The sequence below is a fragment of the Monodelphis domestica genome, chromosome 4 (assembly GCF_027887165.1).
Source record: "Monodelphis domestica isolate mMonDom1 chromosome 4, mMonDom1.pri, whole genome shotgun sequence".
Taxonomy (NCBI): Eukaryota; Metazoa; Chordata; class Mammalia; order Didelphimorphia; family Didelphidae; genus Monodelphis; species Monodelphis domestica.
The window spans coordinates 158,263,876-158,285,061 of NC_077230.1; the positions used below are offsets into that span (position 1 = coordinate 158,263,876).

General features: G+C 34.4%; 1 protein-coding gene across 1 annotated transcript in view; it reads left to right on the top strand.

The window, feature by feature from the left end:
* The window catches only part of GALNT13 (polypeptide N-acetylgalactosaminyltransferase 13), an 809,448-nt gene extending 789,003 nt beyond the window's left edge, over positions 1-20,445 (top strand). The window contains exon 12 of the mRNA XM_001373001.4: positions 18,893-20,445. Within this exon, the coding sequence (XP_001373038.1) occupies positions 18,893-19,033 (141 nt within the window). The 3' untranslated portion in view covers positions 19,034-20,445. The remainder of the gene's footprint in view (positions 1-18,892) is intronic.
* The last annotated feature ends 741 nt before the right edge of the window (positions 20,446-21,186 follow it).

The following is a 21,186-nucleotide window of genomic DNA, read 5'->3' on the forward strand; positions in this document are numbered from 1 at the left end:
ATAATGATTCAAGCCTTGACACATGAAAAAGGATTCCTCTGTGGGGCTCATAGTGGAATACAAAAATCATCTAGTTGCCTTAGATCTCCATATTGATTAGTATTATCCAGGTTCTTTTGAAAGAATTTGAAAAAGTGGTTATATTTACAGACATTTTATTGCAGAAAATTTAATAATTTTACAAAAGATTATAGCCAAAGCTTAAAATGACTTACTAAGTGATTTCTGTTGTTATTTATTGTTAAGCCCTGATCACTTATGCTGCTTCCTTTTCTTAATGGGAATGATGTTCAAAGATAAATGTTTTCTATTTAGGTAAATAAACAATTACAAAACCACATTGTCAATATGGCCTAATTGCTTCAAAATTTCAGCTGCATATATTCTTTAAATAATGAGTTGCTTATCTAATTGCATCTATTTTAAATTTAATATATCTGAGTGAAGATTTTGGCTAGAAACATACTACAAAATGTATGATTTTACCTTCTTAGTAATACCTTATATAATGAAGCTAAAAGTTTAACTCATTCAATATATTCATAGTTCTAAAATATCCTATATTCCACTCATTTCCATTTAATATTTATTAAAGCTAACTATATACACTATGCTAAATGTTGGGAATTTAATGACTAGAGAAAGAGAAAGAAAAAGACTCAAGCTTCATTCATCTTATAATAATGAAAATTCAGCATGAATACAAAGTAGACTCCTATTAAGAGAAAATATGATAAGTTCTATATGGAAATTCAAGGAATATGTTATGCATTCAATGAGTGAATATATTAGTTTATTGAGCATGTCTTACCTGAATTGGACTTTGAAGTAAGGAAAAAATGTCAACTCATACAGCTGTGAAGGAATATATTCAAAGCATGTTGTGAATAGACTGAAACAAGAAAATGTAAGAGAAGTTTTTTTTTAAAGTTCTACTTATAGTACAATTTGACTAGAAATTATGAATATGTGAAATTTAATGATCTTTTATGAGACTAAAAATGTCAATATTTTGGCCTACACTACAAGTGATCATTTTTTTAATTAAGTTGAATTAAGCTGTCCTATCTCTCATCTTGAGTTTTATTCACAAAATTATTTTGTTTTCTTATTTATTGACAAATAAATTAAAAAACAAAAAAAAATGAAGATATATCATGTTTGTCTTCAATGTTAAGTGAAAGAATATTTATTTATCCTATAAGGAGCTACTGATATTTTTTACATGGAAATAATATTTAAATGAATATCTAGGATTATTTTGGCAGTTTGGTGAAAGATGAATTAGAAAGAGTAGAGACAGGAGATAAAGAGGTGAGTTTGGAAAGTATTATTACATCCAAGAAGGTCAGAAGTAAATGGATATGAGGAGAATGGAGATGACATATTTGAGAGATATTATGGAGAATGAATCAATTGATTTTGGTAACTGATTTGAGATTGGGAATAGTGATTGAAGTAGAAAGAGGTATAAAAAATGACATTTCCATTTTGGGGCCATACCAATAGTATTTCCATTAAGAGAAAAAAATGTTTCATAAAAGTGTCAGCCACATATGCTGTTTATAATGCCACAAGATTACTAACTTTCTGGAAAATGATATAAATGTGTTTTGCACCTTACTTCTGAGGAATCTAGAAAGGTGTTTGTGGATTCAAAAAGGAAAGAAAAATATTGACTAAAAGGGTTGCAAAGGGGCAAGGTCGAGTTTAGGATTACACTCAGAGCCTATCATTCTGTTCTGTAGAAGCTTCCTTGTTTTCTTGGTTTGAAGAAGAGTGGAAATATGTTCCAACCCATTTGAAATGTATAACTTGCTGAAATAATTGCAGATAATGACATTTCTTTGTGAGCATCCAGGCGACTCAGTACAGTACAAAGATCTGGATTTAGTACAACACATTTACACTCAACAAACACTAAGCAACAAGCTTTCTTTTTAAAAAATAAGAGTCTAAAAATAACCCCTGTTTTTCATGTGGTGAAAGAAGTGGATTTAGAGGATCTAGGATAAAAATCCAGTTTTTACAAATTGGTTTCCTGTTTCGACAATATAGATGTCTTTCTTTCATTTGACTCAGATATCTATGACAAGAAAAAAATGTTTAATGATTTTTTTCAGTTCCCATTTACATTTAGTCATTGCTTGATATTTGTTTCCATTTTTTCTTCCATTTCTGTAAGTATGCAGGTAAATGGGAATATAACTTTAAGGTAAGTGATCTGAAAGTATCTGAAAATTAAATTCCAATTAGTATATTTCCCTACATGTAGACTTGTAGTCTTGAAAACTATAGTTCGAGACAAGTTTTGCCATTATATATATAATACATGTATATATATATATACATATATAATATGTATATATATACATATTCATAGCAATAGTTGTGAACTGTTGTAGAATCTATTATTGTCTAAAATACTGACAACTCAACAATTCATTTTATTTCCTGTTTGTTATTAAAAATACCAAATAGATCAGCACACCTTTTTTTCTTTTACTGAATATGCCAATTTTCCTATTGGATAAAAATGATTAAGTAAGTGATCCAAGAAATTATAATACTTTATTTTTATAAGTGTTGTATTCAAATAAAAAGAAGAGAATACAATATTTACTATTAAATTAAGTACCACCTGTCAATCTATGACCAATGTTTTTATTAGAGTATATGAATAATTAATTCCTGCAAACCTGATACATAAATAATGCAATAATTTTAATAAGCCTCCATATCTTACATAAAGTAACTAGAAATAGGATTTCTAACTTTTAAAAATATGTTTTAATTATATTGAAATGACTTAATTCTATCCAAACTTACTGTTTCAATTTTAAAAGCACCTTCTTTATCTAACTTTCAAGTGGCTTCAGTGATATTTTTAAGTTGTATGAATTTTGGAAAACAGACATTGTATATGAACATTTTTAATCAACAAAAAAGAAAAACACATGGAGATGGTTTTTGCCAAATCATTAGCTACTTCTAACATCACTTACACATCAGTATAATTGGTAGACCCGACTTATTACTTTTTCAATTGCCAAATAAGGGTTAGTGATTTTATCAGTTTTTGAACTCTCTCCTCCAACACAAATTGTCACAATGATCTGATCAAGTACATTAATACTAGAGAATTGCCTGAAGTATGTAGATATTAAATAACTTGACCAAGTTGTAACCATTGCAAGTCTCAGAACTAGGATTTGATTTGACAATATTCTGACTGTAGATGAAGAATACTATTTATTATTTGGCTCAATGTGTCAGTCAATACTCTTTCATTAAACACTTACTTTGTACTAAGAATAGTGTTTAATATAAAGGATTTTTAAGAAAGCAAATATATGACATTCCTTGTGCTCACAGATCTCACTCTCTAATGGAGGAAAGAAGAAAAATGTATACACATATACATATCTCCACATACAAATATATATGTATACACATATATGTGTATACAAGCACATACACTATATCACATATGTATGCATGTCTTATGAATAAAAGACTAAAGTGGAACTGTCATGAACAGGTTTCGTGCCACTGGACCCAGGCTTCCAACGCCGAGAGAGTGGGACTGTCTCTGTGCATCGGCTTTTCCACTTAAATGTCTTTCACGCACAAGTATCTTTGTGCACACTCATCTATCCTAACTCCGTCCACCCTCTTCAAGACCTGTGGCGATGGGGAAGTGACGACACAACAGGTGGAGGTGACCACTGGCAGTTGTAGTCACGATCCTGCACGTAGGCCTCCCATGAACCAGTGGTCACTCACCCCTGTGGGCAGCAGGGACATTCGGTAGCATCCTGGGCAACTGAGCAGCCCTCTCTAGGACAGCACTGCTCACCCTAATCAAGGGAGGGAACTAGAAAAGGTGTCCCAAACATTTCCTGCCCTACAAACACCCGGTCAGCACACCGCGGCTGGCGGGTCATCCCCTTTAAGCGGTCGAAATCAAAGAAAAAATACAAAGAAACTCCTACTAGGAGCATGGAACATCAGGACATTACTTGATAGAGAAAATACCCCAAGACCTGAGAGAAGAACAGCTCTAATCGGTAAAGAACTGGCACGATATAACATCGACATCACAGCCTTAAGCAAAACACGCTTACCAGAAGAGGGATCACTCAGCAAACCCACCAGTGGATACACCTTCTTCTGGAAAGGTAGAGCCTCAAATGAAAACAGAATCCACGGTGTTGGCCTGGCCATCAAGACCAGTTTGCTCAAACAGCTGCCAGACTTGCCTGTGGGCATCAGCATGAGGCTAATGAAGATCCGTTTGCCTCTCAGCAAAGACCGGTATGCCACAATCATCAGAGCATATGCCCCAACACTGACCAGCACAAAGGAGATCATCGAGCAGTTCTACTCTGACCTGAGTGCCGTCCTGCACTCAGTGCCCACAAATGACAAGCTGATACTACTGGGAGACTTCAATGCCCACGTTGGACAGGACCATGAAAGATGGAAAGGAGTGCTCGGCAAACACGGCGTGGGCAAAATGAACAACAATGGCCTACTGCTACTCATCAAATGCTCAGAGTTCGAACTCACCATCACAAACACTGTATTCAGTATTGCGAACAAATATAAAACAACGTGGATGCACCCAAGATCAAAACAGTGGCATCTCATTGACTACATCATTGTAAGCCGGTGAGACTTCCAGGATGTAAAGATCACCAGAGCCATGAGAGGAGCTGAATGCTGGACAGACCACTGATTAGTTAGAGCAACTCTTCAAATGCGCATTGCACCTTGCCATCCAAAACAGGCCCAGACAGTTCGTGCATTTTACAACGTGAGTCATCTTAGAGATCCACCTTATTTGCAAACATTCCAGTCCTGCCTGGACAACAAGCTGTCTGCCAAGGGACCACTCACTGGAAGCTCCACAGAGAAATGGAACCAGTTCAGAGACGATGTGAAGGAAACATCAATGGCAGTCCTAGGCCCAAAACAACTCAACCACCTGGACTGGTTTGATGAGAACAACACTGCTATTGAAGACCTATTGAGCAAGAAGAACAAAGCCTTCATGGAGTGGCAAAATAACCCAAACTCTGCTCCTAAAAAGGACAGATTCAAGTCTCTCCAAGCTACGGCACAGTGTGAGATCAGGAAAATGCAAGACTGATGGTGGGAAAAAAAGGCAGAAGAAATCCAGTGGTTTGCTGATATGAAAAACTACAAACAATTTTTCAGTGCCCTCAAGACTATATATGGGCCATCAAAACCCACCACCACTCTCTTGCTATCCTCTGACGGTGACACTCTCATAAAAGATAAAAAAGGCATCAGCAACAGGTATAAAGAACACTTCAGTCAGCTTCTTAACCGACCCTCTTTAGTCGACCAAAACTCCCTTGACCAGATCCCCCAAAACCACTCCATTGAACAACTTGACATCCCTCCTTCAATAGAGGAAGTCCAAAAAGCCATTAAACAAATGAGTGCAGGCAAGGCACCCGGTACAGATGGGATCCCAACCGAGGTGTACAAGGCCTTAAATGGAAAGGAGCTCCAGGCATTCCATATAGTGCTGACCAGCATATGGGAAGAGGAAGACATGCCCCCAGAACTCAGAGATGCCTCCATCGTAGCCCTATACAAGAACAAAGGCTCACTAGCAGCCTGTGACAACTACAGAGGCATCTCACTACTCTCCACTGCTGGAAAGATCCTCGCCCGTGTTATACTCAACAGACTCATGTCATCTGTTTCAGAGCAGAACCTGCCTGAATCACAATGTGGCTTCTGACCAGATCGCAGCACCATCGACATGGTCTTCACAGTGAGGCAAATGCAGTAAAAATGCCTTGAGCAGAACCTGAGTCTCTACATTGTCTTCATAGACCTGACAAAGGCGTTCGACACAGTGAACAAGGATGCATTGTGGGTGATCCTTAGCAAGCTCGGTTGCCCAGCAAAATTCATCAAACTGATCCAGCTCTTTCATGTCGACATGACAGGGGAAGTCCTATCTGGTGGAGAGACTTCCGATAGCTTCAACATCTCCAATGGCGTGAAACAAGGCTGTGTCCTCGCTCCGGTACTATTCAATCTATTTTTCACCCAAGTATTACGACATGCTGTGATGGATCTAGACCTGGGCATCTACATCAAATACCGACTGGATGGCTCACTATTTGACCTTCGCCGCCTGACTGCAAAAACAAAGAAAACAGAAAGACTCATCCTGGAAGCTCTCTTTGCAGATGACTGTGCTCTCATGGCCCACCAAGAAAATCATCTCCAAACCACCACCGCAACAAAACTGTTTGGCCTGACTATCAGCCTCAGCAAAGCAGAGGTGCTGTTCCAATCCACACCAGGGAGGCCAACTAATCAGCCGTGCATTACAATAGATGGCACGCAGCTTTCTAATGTCAACACTTTCAAGTACCTGGGCAGCACCATCGCCAACGACGGGTCCCTAGGCCACGAGATTAATGCCAGGATCCAAAAGGCCAGCCAGGCACTTGGGCGGCTGTGCTGCAAAGTCCTCCAACACAGAGGTGTAAGCACTGCGATGAAGCTCAAAGTGTATAATGCAGTGGTCCTCAGCTTGCTCCTGTACGGTTGTGAGACATGGACACTGTACCGGAAGTACATGAAACAGCTGGAGCAATTCCACCAATGCTCCCTCCGGTCAATCATGAGGATCCAATAGCAGGACAGAATCACCAATCAGGAAGTCCTCAACAGAGCCAACTCTACCAGCATCGAAGTAATGGTCCTCAAAACCCAGCTAAGATGGTCTGGACACGTCATCCACATAGACCCACAGCGAATACCAAGATAGGTATTCTATGGTGAACTGTCAGCTGGACTCAGGAAACAAGGCCAACCAAAGAAAAGATTCAAGGATCAGCTAAAGTCCAACTTGAAGTGGGCTGGCATTACACCAAAGCAACTAGAACTCGCTGTCTCTGACAGAAGCAGCTGGCGAACCCACATTAACCATGCTGCCACCACCTTTGAAGATGAGCGAGGTCGACGTCTTGCCACTGCGCGTGAACGCTGACACCAGGCCACAACCACACCTCCCATAACAACTGGAGTCCCGTGCCCCATGTGCCACAAAATTTGCACCTCAGCCTTTGGACTCCAAAGCCACATGAGGGTACACCGTAGATGAAACTACACAAAGACAATAGTCATTATCGATCACCGAGAGACTACCACTACTACTAATATTTTTCAAAATGGAGGTAGAGTCAGGATGGTGAATTAATGGTAGTAATTCACTAGAGCTCTCCTAAATTCCAATTCTAATCATGGTAAAAATAATGCCCCAAATTAAAGTCTTAAGCAATGGAACCAGCAAAAAATCAGGGTAAAACAATTTTTTGGCCCAAGGCAACTTAACTGATCAGGATTGTAAGGGTTAGAAGTAGGAGTTCAACAAAAGTGAGAAAAGAAGTTGAATAAAAGCTTAGTTTAATTTGAAAGAAGTACAAATAGAAAATAGAAAAAGAGGAAAGAGATTATTATCCTTATATCCCATAACTATATCTAAAATTCTTAATACTATCTAAAATTTCTAACTACATACCTCTAAGTATCTTCTGAGGATAGTTTCTTCTTGCCTGGAAAACACTAAGCCAACTCTAACCTACTCTTTCTAAAAATGATTCACTTAGTACCTAACTTCCTAAATAATCAGACAGCCACTAGTCACTCAATCCTTCAATCAGTTTTCTATCACCCAACTGTCAGTAGCCAACTGCCAGTGGTCCTTGCCTCAGAGATAGACCTCCTGCTTTTTTGAGATCTAGAGGCAAAAGTCCCTGACAGTGCTCCTTCCTTATCTCTGTCCTGGACTTCCTGGTAAAGGAATTTTCAGCTCTGGCTCACTGACTCCTATTAGTTCTGATCTACTTAGAAATCCTGCTCTCTTGTCTCTTAAGAAGACAGAGGAAGAGATTAAGAAAATCCCTTTAGCAACAGGAAAATTCTGTCCTCCAAGGGCAATGCTTGGTCCTAGAGCTTAGCACAAGCTGCAAGGTAACACCAAGAATAGGCCTTGGAGAGGGCTACCAAGGTTAAAGGAGCACCTGTAAGATCTCAGTCCACAGATCATAAGAGGGTCAGAAAACTGATAAGAAAAAAAGATTACAGAAGATCATTTGTTGTTACTAGGTTCAGAACCCTGTGGGATTGCCCAGAAACAGTTGGGTCACAGTTCAAAGGCTAAGAAAAGTGGTCACAAGGGAACAGGGACTGTGGTTACAGTTACAAGATAGAGAAGAGTGCTAGTATCTAACTAAAACCATCTGCAATTATTATCTATAGTGAGATGAACTATTTGCCTTCCCAATAATATCAGGGGTAAAGCATAGATATCCATTATTACTCCTATTATTCAATATTGTAATAGAAATTCTAGCTATAGCAATGAGAGAAGAAAAAAAACTGAAGCAATTGGAGGAGGCAATGAGGAAACAGACTATCACTCTATGCAAATGAATGATGATATACTTAGAGAACCCCAGAGAAGCAATTAAAAACTAGTTGAAGTAATTAACACCTTTAGCAAAGATACAGGACATAAGGAAACCCACATAAATCATCAGCATTTTTATATATCACCAATACTATCCAGCAAGAAGAAATAGAATAGAAAAATCCATTAAAAAAAAAAAAACTAGAAATACTATAAGATAGTTGGGTTTCTATATGCCAAGACAAGCAGAGGAAATATATAAACAAAATTACAAAACACTTTTCACACAAAGAAAATAAGACATAAAATTTGTAAAATTATTGATTGCTTATAAATATGTTGAGTCAATGTAATAAGAATAATAATTCTACCTAAGTTAATTTACTTATTCAGTGCCATGCTCATCAAACTGCCAAAAATATTTTATAAGGCTAATAAAAAGTAAAAAACAAAATTCATCTGGTATAACAAAAACTAAAGAATATTAAAAAATAAAAAATAATGTCAGACAGTGGTGGCCTAACTGTGCCAAATCTTAAAAAGTAATAAAAATGGTAGCTATCAAAAGAATCTGGTATTTTTTAAGAAACAGAGTAGTGGATCAACGGAAGAGAATAAATACAGAAAATATTATAGTAAATGACCATAGTGATCCAATATTTGACAAATCCAAAGTTCCAAACTTTGGGGACAAAAACTCACAATTTGCAAAATATTTCCTGGGAAAATTAGGAAGGAGCTTTACAGGAAATAGATATAGACCAAAATCTCACACTGCCTACCAAGGTAAGGTCAAAATGGGTACATGATTTAGACATAAAAGTTGATACCATGAGTCAATTAGGGGAACATGGAAAAATTTACCTTTAAATCTCTGGATAATGAATTTATGGCCAAACAAGACAGAGAGGTTGATGCAAAATCAAATGCATAATTTTGATTTCATAAAATTTTAAAAGTTTTTGCAAAAACCACTGAGGCATATGATTGAGATGGACTATTATTGTGCTATAATAAATAAGCAGGGTATTCAGTAAAACCTAGAAAGATTTACAGGAAATGATGCACAGTGACATGAACAGAATCAGGAGAACATTGTACACAGTAACAGAAATATTATACAACGATTTGTTGGAAATGACTTTGCTACTCTTCTAGTTTATTATGTGATATATGCTTACATTATATTATAGATACTTCAATATCATTTTTGTTGTGGACTACTCATATTTGTGCTATATATATAATACTATATAATCAAATATTAAACATTCTTACTGATGTAGGTTTTATTTGTAAAGGGCTAATCATGTAATTATTATATACACAATGACACAAATAATTATTCATCACAGAAGGATATGAACCCTAATTTGTTTTTCCAGATTACCATGACTTTACTATCTCCCAAAAGAAAATCAATTCATGTAGGTCAGAAACTAGTCATTTCTCTAGAGTCCAGTACAATGCCTTACTAATAATAGGTCTTTAATAATTATTGACCTTATTGAAAGTAATAGATCACAATTACCCACTAGCTATAATCTGTAAGATCATGAGGTCTGTCATTTTGCCTGGAAATTTATTTAAATTAGTAGATGGAAATCAAAGAATTTATACCTGTCTCCAAGTGTCCAAACATATATTATAGCAACAATAGCAATGAGTAAACAGAAGCTAGAGTAAGATGACCCAGGTTCAAATGCTATCTCTGTCAATTACTATCTATATGACCTTTGATAAATCACTAAAGATCTATGGACCTTATTTTTATCATAAGGAAAATGAGAGATTTGACTATATTATTTTGAAGGTCCTTTCTAGCTATGATACTTCCATGGTTCTTAGTTTGGTAAAATTTGTGGTTCAAAATCAACTATTGTGGAGTCATTTATGTCATAAAACAAGAATTCTTCTACAACCACTTTATGTTTGATGTTTAGTTGGCACAAACCTCAACTTCACCGTTTGCTTTTTTCCAAGGGGGTCTAGTTATTTAACAGTTGTTTATGAGTCAGTTTTTGCCCTGTTTATACATAAAATGGGAGCTCCCAGTTGAATACAGTAAGAAATGTAGTTTTGTTGCTCCCTGGTGAGCTGAATGGGTCTGTTATGATCAGAGCAAATGTCTAAATAGAGTCAAATTACCAGTAATTATAACTTCCTAAAGAAGATTTGGACAGAAGGAACAGCAAAGTTTGCACTTCAATCTCAATACAGTTCCAGGAAGAAGTATGTCTTTGCTTTTCCTGGAAGAAATACACTCTAGTGTGCTTCTGTGATTCTTCAGGAATAAACTGCTTCCATGTTTACTCTGCAGCAACAGTAAAGATGTCAAAGGACTTTATTATCCAGTTATTATGTAAAGCTTAATTACAATGGCTTCCCCCTTTAAAGGATAATATCCTGATGCCTTATTTAAGATAAGCATATGACATTTTCTCAACTTCTGAAACTGTTTTCCTGGCATTGAAAAATACTGACTTATTTATGATCATAAAATTACAAGCACACTTAGCTTGCATTCCATCTTGCCAAAAAATTTGAAAACTAAAAAGTTATATTAAAAATTGTGTTTTTACTTCCAGATATCCACATTATTAATTGATTCATTTCAATGTTCATGTATTTAGTTTCATGTGGACACAACTTAAAAAGGTCTAAATATTGAGACATAATTCATACAAAACTTAAATTTTATCAGATAAATGAAAAGGTTATCTATAGTCTCACATTCTCTATGATATTTTAGAATCAGAATTGCTTTTATATATCTCTGGTTTTGTAACTCTCGCGACATGAAGCTTCACATAACAACATTATCTTTCATAAAATATTTGAAGGAAATATTGAATAAAGAACACTTATGTTTAGCCTCCAATTAAAAAGAATTTTGAAATAGTTACTATCTGCAAGTGAACTTGTATTTAGTGATAAAAAAATCCATATGTCCAAAAAAATTTAATTTTCCATTTGACAAATTCCATTCAATCCCTTGTTTTATGTCTGTATTTTTTACTTATAATCAAAGATCCAATAAAGCTGAGATGATGAAATCATCTTTTTTTTGATGCTCTCATTTCAATAGATGACCTTTTTTTTTTTCCTGCCTAACTTTGGCTTGTATGGAATTCACGTGCCGAGGATATGCATACTTCCCTAACAAGGATCTTTGTAGATTGAATTTGGAAGGCAAGGAGTCGAAAGGACTTTAGACATTATCTATCCTAATATACCCAATATATCCCAATTTTATTAGACAAGTTGTGATCTAGTAGAATTATTAAATTTTGAAGCAAATTTGAAAACTGAGGTTGTCTATGTGTTTATGTCTATGTCTATGAGGTTGGATAGATGTGTCCTGCCCTGGGCAGCCCTATGGCTCACAACACCCCCAAGTGCAGCCCACTATATTAAAATATAATTGAGAACATTTACAAAATAAAAAAGACAATAGGATATAGTCAATATTAACATGTAGTTTTCTAAATCAAAATTAATCTGTTTAAGGATCTTTATGTGTTGTTTAATTGTCTTTATTTCTAAATATTTCTTCATGTTTACATGATTCATTTTCTTTCCCTCCTCTTTTCTCTTTTCCTTCCCCAGAGCTATTCTTCAAAACCTATTTCTGTGTTATTCATATTTGCAGTAGAGTGACCTTTTAACATCAAAACCCTAATCACATCCATATTGAATTATATAATTGATCATATATTTTCTACTGAATTTCTGTTCCCACAGTTCTTTCTCTGGATGTAGATATCATTTTTTCTCATGGATTCATGGATTTTCTCAGGATTGTCCTGGATCATTGCATTACTGCTAGTAGAATAATCTATGACATTCAATTGTGACACAATGTGTACGTAAATACACTAGGTGTACAATGTTCTCCAGGTTCTACTTCTTTCACACTGCATCAATTATTGGAGGTCATTCCATTTCCCATGCAATTCCTCCAGTTCATCATTCCTTTGAGCACAATAGTATCCAAAAACCATAAGATACCACAGTTTGTTCAGTCTTTCCCCAAATGATGAACACTCCCTTATTTTCCAATTTTTTGCCACCACAAAGAACATGACTATGAATATTTTTACCAGTATTTTTCCTTATCTCTTTAGGGTACAAGGTGACTTCATTTCTTAAGGCAATTCTCTAAGACAATAAGAAAATGGTGACTTATGTTAATCAACGAGAGATTCCTAATCTGAGAGTTCTCAATACTGATGAAATCACAGTACCCCACAACCACTACTTCCCATTCCTCCCTCTGTCTCTGTGTGTGTATGTATACACATTGATATTTATAGATAGATACAGTGATAGATAAATGCCCTTAATCATACCTTGATATTAAATATGAAATTAACTAATACCTATTTTCTCATAAATATATAAAAATGGTTGATATTAACAATATATTACATGCTATTAGGTAAAAGTGTTAAATGTGTCACAGATTTTTTGTTATTATCTTTATATTTTCTTTTATCATCATTTTTTTTCTTTTGCTATGTAGACCCACACAATTCTTCACATAATCACCCAGGGTTGTCTCACAGTGAGCAAACTATATGATGGCTCCCAAGGTACCACAGTGGAAATGTGTAATGGTGGTCCTTTACAAATGTGGATGCTAAGAAACTATACACTATTGGAAGTTATAAGGAAAGTATTTTACAGTCCTCTTGATTACAAACTCTAGGAATTATGAGAGGTTAGTATTGCAGGCTTTGTTAAACATTGTATTTAAATTTATGTTACATTTTTTAACTTGTTATTCAATTCCTCAAAATTTGGGGTTAGAGAAAAATCTTTATTTTGAGGCACTTTTTTTGCACAGCGTACTGGCTTACACTTAGATTTTTATTGATTTAGCAGTTGTAGGTTATTTACTGGTGATTTAACTGCATTGAAATTAAGTTATTTCCCACTTTTATTATTTAGCTATAATTCTATGAATTAGAAACATAAAATATAATTGAAATAGTTTGTGTGTATATAAAGTGGTTTAGAATGTGATAGATACTTTGAGGTTGTTTGTATTTGTTCATTTCTTTTTCTGTCAGGACCTATAATTTCATCAGTATGGCAAGTTCCAGTTAAGTAGTTTCCTATGTAAAAGTAGATTGGCACCTTCTTTTCAGTTAACTATCCTGTTGAGCAATGAGAGGTTGAGTGACTTGCCGAAGTCCACTAAGCCAATATTTATCCAGTGCAGTGCTCAAACCCATACCATCCTGGCATTGTCTGGTATATATTCAGTACACTAGAGATGTCAAACTTGCAATGCTACTTGATCCAAATGTAAATATAATTGGAAATTGTTTGACAGAATAAATGAAAATAAAATTAAAGGAGATTTCTAATTTGTTATCTAAGTCAGAAACTAGTTCTATTTGAGTTTGGCACTCTTAAACCACACTATGCTATGTCCTGTCTCTAGCAAAATAAAATTTCATAGGAAAACTAAAAAGTTCAATTAAAGTTCTTAATTTTTTCTTTGTAATCCTGAACATCTGTATATTTGCAAGCATTATAATGATTGTCATTTCCCCACTGTTTTCCCAAAAGAATGAATGAATAATTGAAAAACATTTAATAAGTGTGTTCTATATCAAGCAATTTCTATATACTAAAAAAGCAAGATATTCCTTCTCCTTATGAAATTTGCATTTCAATAAAAATAGAAAATATGTATGTGTATGTGTGTGTATGTTTGTGGTGACAAAGAAGGAAGGTTGGATTGGGAAGTCAACAGGATAGTGAGTAATGTCAGAGGGAAGATAATTAATAAATGGCTTCTTTTTATGCAGACCAACCAATAGATTAGGGAAAGTTTGAAATACCTATTTTAAGTTTGGATATTAGATAATATGTGTCATTAACATTTTATTAGTTTATATTTTCCTATTTTTCAGGAAAATAAAGATAAATACTCTATATTCTTTTGTTATTCATTGACATAGAAAACCATAATCAAATATGGAGATATGACATGGTATATTGTAAAATAATTGATGAAAATATTTTTCCCAAATGTATTTTGTTTTTTGTGATCTATTTAGTATCTTTAAAAAATTCACGGTCATGAATTTTGGATAATTTGAACAACTGCACTGTTTTTATACATCTAAATTATTTTAACGAATAATAATCACATAATAGTGTTGTTTTTGCAGGGCATTATTTTGATTCTAACACATGAGGCATTAACTCAGTACAACATTCACATGTATAGTCTTTAGGAGAGAGGTTCATTTTAATTACAAAAATTAGAGTGGCATATAATTCTATTGACTTTAACAAATATTTATTGAATGACACTCTACTGCAATCTTCTGATAGGTACTGAAAATACAAGAATAATATGAAACAATCAATGTCCCAAAAGTGTTTACAATCTCCTTGGAGCATCCAATACATACATTCATTAGAAAGTGAAAAAGTAATACCAGGACATAAAGAATTAAGAATTTGAGAGGTGAACAGGTGGTCAGGAAATAGTACTTGAACTGAATCTTTAAAGAAACTAGGTATCCAAAGTGGTGACAGAAAGTGCACTTTGATTAAAGGGGATCCTTAGTATTAAAGGAATGTGTCTGAATTGATGTGGGTAAAATAGAAATTTTGACCTAGATTAATGGATAGATGACAAAATTAAAAGACCATTTGATTGCACTAATAAATTATAATAGAAAATATTTCTGGGGACAATGAAAAATAATAGAAACAGGCTATGTATATGAAGAGATTATTTAGTGAATTAAAGGGATATTTAATATAAGCAGTCAGTGGAATAGCTGCTTTGTTCTTCTGGTGTTCTCAAATTGATCTGAGGCACATACAACAAACGTACTTTCAGCAACACAAATCAGGGCTCTTTTTAAAATATTATTGCTCTTCAAAAGGAGTAGAACCAGGAGAACATTGAACACAGAGACTGATATACTGTGGCACAATCGAATGTAGTGGACTTCTCTACTGGCAGCAATGCAATGATCCAGGACAATTCTGAGGGACTTACAAGAATGAATGCTTTCCACATCCAGAGAAAAAAATGTGGGAGTAGAATCATAGAAGAAAAACATTTCCTTGATCACATGGTTCAATGGGGATATGATTGGGGATGTAGACTCTAAATTATCAATCTATCTCAAATATTAATAATATGGAAACAGGTCTTGAGCAGTGATAAATGCAAAACCCAGTTGAATTGCTCATTGGCCACTGGAAGATGGAGGGAGGAGGGGCAGGAAAGAATATGAATCATGTAACTATAGGAAAATATTATAAATTAATTAACTATATACATAAATTTAAAAAGAAATATGGTATTGCTCTTATTAAAGTATACTAAAATAATGTGCATAATTTGTGTACCATGCAATTTTCTTTGTGCAAAGACACTGGAATAACTTCTATTTGTATAAAACAGTACCAAGTATTACTCTAATCCCAGTCTTGTTTTCAAGCTGATCTAAAGGCCTTCATTTGAACTTTCTTTATCCCACAAGTTATATTTCTCACCCCATTTGCATTTCATTCCATTCTCCATTATGTCCCAATCTGTCTTTTCTTCAAGTCTATAGGGACATTTGTGCAGATCCATTGTTCATAATACTTTAGTCTAAGGCAGTTCCAAAAGCCATTTTGTTTTTCTGTTGGAACAAAAAAACTCTAGTTTTGTTTTTGATATTACAGTTAAACTGCCTTAAAGACTAGCAAATCTTTCATCAGAGTAGAGACAGCCCCCTCCCCATGCACACACCCTACTATAGGAGCACAGCAGTATTCTATGCAGTGTCCATCTGCTACCACACTGTATGAAATACTATATTCTATACACAATAATATAATGTAAGGAGGTATCATACTCCCTGTACTACAAGATAGGTCTTCTACCCTATTTATTTCCTTACCTTGTAGAGATGCTGTATTTTATCAGTTGCCAGGACCTAGAGTAAGAAGAAAACTGAATAGAGCCTGACAGGTGAAGATGGACAAAAAATATGGTAGCTAATTTTCAGTGGAATATTTGTGCCATTTGTCAAATCTACCTAAGGGGTGAGGATGGATTCTTCCAACATGGAGAATAGAGAATTGGGGATAGAAGAAAATGAAAGAATCAGTTTCCTCAGGTCCTCATATGCATTTTACAAATTAGTCATCACCATTTCCATGTTGAAACTTGAGTTAATCCTAAATAGACAGTTTTGATATTTCCAGTATCCTATTTTAGCTGACTGGACAATACATAAGTATTATCAGCTGAAGGATATAATGGATACTGAGTTACCACGGCATATAATGTGCTATTCTGGAAAGTAGGTTAAAGAATAGCCAACTTGTATATACAATCATCAAACCAACTATTAGGCTAAAAATATTTTAAAAAATTGTTCCACAACAGCAGGTACTCTGAGGAAAAAGGAGAGATACAATAATGTTAGAAGGAGTGTGGGCCAGAAAGAATGAAAGTCAGCTCAGAAAGAATGAAAGGGCTATACTTCAGTATTTACTGCAAGACCATTTTCAAAGAATAAAATAATACAAGAAATTACAAATGAAAAAATAATGTTTTAAATCATATAGCATTTGTTTCCTTTGATATGGAGTAATAAAAATATTCTACTGTCTACTGATATACTAATATTTAAGGTCCTTGAAAATTATTATAAAGTAAAATGGAATATCTTATTATCAATAAAAAATGATAATATGTAGCATTTGCAAATGCCTTTTATATGTCAAGCACTATGCTAAGCAATTTTTATAAATATTATCTTTTGATCAACAACACTTTGGGGGATAGATGTTGAGAAAACTGAGTAAAATAGATGTAAAGTGATTTGCCCAAAGTTAGCATGTGTCTGAGACTTCATCTGAACTTATATCTTCTTGACGTTAGACCCATAGTACTATTCTCTAAATTTCTTATTAATTTTTTTTATCTTAGAGGCATTATTGTATCTTTCTTCATTTCAATAATCCAAATTACTTTTGATCTAGCTTTTGAGTTGAATTCCACCCAATGTTATAATGGTCTGTATAATATATACTGAGCTAATTTATCAACAAATTAAACTGGCATAGCCCCATCAACCTGCTTCTGCCAGTGAAAACTATTTTCTGGTAGGTATATGTATTTTCATGCCATTTCTCAATTGCCCTCTCCACTAGGAATATCTTCACCTAATGTATAATCTAGAGATATATCGTGTGTATTGACCAAAATGACACTAAACAACTTATACGTAAAGCTATCATTGACTTAAGATAACTTAGTAGTATTTGCTATAACAATTAATTAAAATTCCCTAATGGATGGTCCCTTTGCTATGTAACACATATCTTGGAGGACTGCAATTTTAATCTTCTATTGAATAGGATACTATACAATAGATACAGGTTAGTAAGCCTTATGAGTCAATTCAATGACCGTTTTCTCATTTACATAGTATTCAGTATTTATAATATATTACAATCCACTTTATTTCATTTTAATAACAGCACCATTATTTCAGGTAGGTAGAACTGGGATCACTAGACTTATTTTACAGAAGAGGAACCTGAGAAATTAATTCATGTTCCTAAAGTCAAGCTACTAGCCATAATAATAATGCACTTCAAATATCACTTTTGTATTTACCCATTTATTTTCTTCTCCTTTTTTTTTTTACAAACTCTTATTTTCTGGCCTAGTGTTAACTCTAGGATAGAAAGACAATGGCTAGGCAAACAAAAAAGTGAGTTGCCCAGGTTCACACACAGATAGGAAGTATCTGAGGTCAGCTTTTAAACCAAATCCTCCTGACTCCAGGCCATATCACAAATTTTTTAACCTCTTTTACAAGTAAGGAACCTGAATTTTAGAGAAGTCAAGACTTCCCCACAATCAATTATTATCAGAGAAAAGATCTGAACCAAATCTTCTGTCTTCTGATATAGTATTCTATCCAGCAGAGAAAATTTCATTTTATGTATAATCATCTAGGTCAATGGTTTTTAACCTGATCTATATTATTACCCTTTAAAATATATTGATAACTAAATTTCAATATAATATTTCCTTTATAATCCTGTGCATTTTATTTTATTTATTCTCATAAAAATATTCTGAGAAGAGTTCCATTGGTTTCACCAGACCACCAAAGGTGTCCATCACACACACACACACACACACACACACACACACACACACACACACACACACACCATTGGAAACCTCTATACTAGATTATTTATCAAATATCACGTGTACATTTTCCTTCATAAAATATATGATACAAGGCTACTCTGTGCTTTATACTAAAGAAGAGCATATTAATAATGCTAGATTTAGTCTGCTTAGTTTCATTCAATGATTATCTAATACATACATGTATGTAAAAATAAACACCCTTTATTTTTTTTCAGAAGCTTACATTGAGACATATCAATAGCAACCAATGTCTTGATGAGCCTTCAGAAGATGACAAAATGGTACCTACCATGAAGGACTGCAATGGAAGCCGATCCCAACAGTGGCTCCTCCGCAATATGACCTTGAGTGCCTGAAGTCAAACAAATCTCACTATGTTTCCCTAAGACCAAGCAAGGATTGATACTTTTGTCTATAATTTCATTCAGGTGAAGATATCATTCACTTGGGGAAATTAAAAGCTTAAAAGGCCTTTGCTATGACAAGACATTGGGTTTTGTGTTTCTTTCCCTTGATCTGGGAAGATTTGCTGAAGCCCTTTATTAAATTTTTATATCTGTTCAAAGGAAGCACAGTTTAGAACTTATAAAGATCATAGATGATATTATAAATACCACAGTGATTTGGGTGAAAATATATATGTATACATATAATATATAACCCTTTTGAATTTTATCTCACAGGGATTATTTGAACTTTTTTTATTTTTTATTTTTGTTGTTCTTGTGATGTCACAAAATATTGCTTGAAAAGGAACATACTACAAAATGCCTTACAAAAGTAATTTTGTGAAGGATTATACTGATTGTTTTATAAATTTCTTCTATTTCTACTTGTCCTTCATGGGAACATGGAGCAACTTATTTACTGTTTCATGTTTTGTTTTATTTTTAAAGACTCAGCAAAGTATTAAATTAACATAACTGAGCAGTAAATTCACTGATATGATGAATGGTTCATGTTCTAACCCCATCCCCATATAAGAAGTTATAAAATATTTAAATCCTGAATTCTTTGTTTTAACAAATAAAATCTGAACAGCAAAAGCTTTTTAAAAAATGAAACCATAAGATATGAAAGAGAGGCTGATGAACCTGAGTCACAAGGATCACATCAGGTAAGAGTGAATTATTCAGGCTCTGGTTATACCCATCACTTCAAAGTCAAGTCAAACCCCCCTAAAAAATGGTCAGAGTTGATGCCCAAAATTTAGCTTTTGATCACTGACTTTTGTGTCTAAATGTAGGAACACTAAAGGCATCTGGTCATTTTGCTTAAAGCTTCACATGCTGTGGCCTCCTGGTTGTGCAGTATAGAAACTCAGCATGGTAAATTAGACATTGAATTCCAACTGTCGCTTTTGAATTCTCAAGCATTGCAAAGTTTCATAGAGGTCACTGTTCCTTTTATAATGTGATTTTTTTAATAGAAAAAAATAGTTGTATAAAAATCCCATTGCTGTGCAATTCTACCACTGGTAAATCCATAGAAACATCCTATTTTTATCATGTGTTTCTAAATATTATACATTAAGGATTCATGATTAATTCCATTTTTGTGATGCTCTCTATAATGATACAAGTCAAATCCCCTCAATACCTTAGTAAATTCAAGTCCATTTATTTCACTAAGCAGTTATTTAGCATCTACACTGTGAGAATCACAATCCTAGCTTCTGAGAATACAAAGACAAAAATGAAACATTCCTATCACACAAAAAATCCACATCATTGGGAAAAATTGTTTAATGACAATACAACAACAAAAATCACCTAGTTGCTCAAACTTGAAGTAAATGACATTTCCAAAAATTAGCTGGTTTACGCTTAAAAACCAACATGGGCCATGAGAATAGATAAAAAGGGCCACCACAACATTGTAATGAGGAATCAATTTAGGATTGTATTGGAAGTCTAAATATACCCTACTGTGCTCATATTTTGCACTTTCTAAATTATGATATTGATAACATTAGCTCAATCCCCCTTCCCTTTTATTATTTGAATAAAATCACACTGGCCTTCAGTTGGTCAGGAGACATGAGAAACTAGAGATGGAAAGTAAGGAAAATCTCTCCAAGTTTATTCACGAAGCTATTACATATATTTTTACAAATCTGAACATTCCTTTGCCTTTTGGAGATTCTTTGAGAGTGCTCTGTTCATTAAACAGATGAGCATTTAACACCTTGAGGCAAATGGGTAGTAAAGACAAAGAAGGAAGCATTCATTGCAATACAAAGGAATCATAAAATGTGGGGTCTTTTCAAAAAGTTCTTCCTCAAGTTTTTCAACACTAATATTGTTTTAGATCCCAGAGTGGAACGGTAGCTGGTAGGTCAGGATTAGGACTATTAAAACCATCAATGATCTGTAATAGGTAATTTCAATCCCTGACAAACAAGGATATGATATGTTGTAACTAAGTGAGAAAATCAATGCAACAGTTATAAGGATTCCTTTTACTCACAAAAGACTTCACCAGGGAAAGGATTTAATCACCTCTAAGT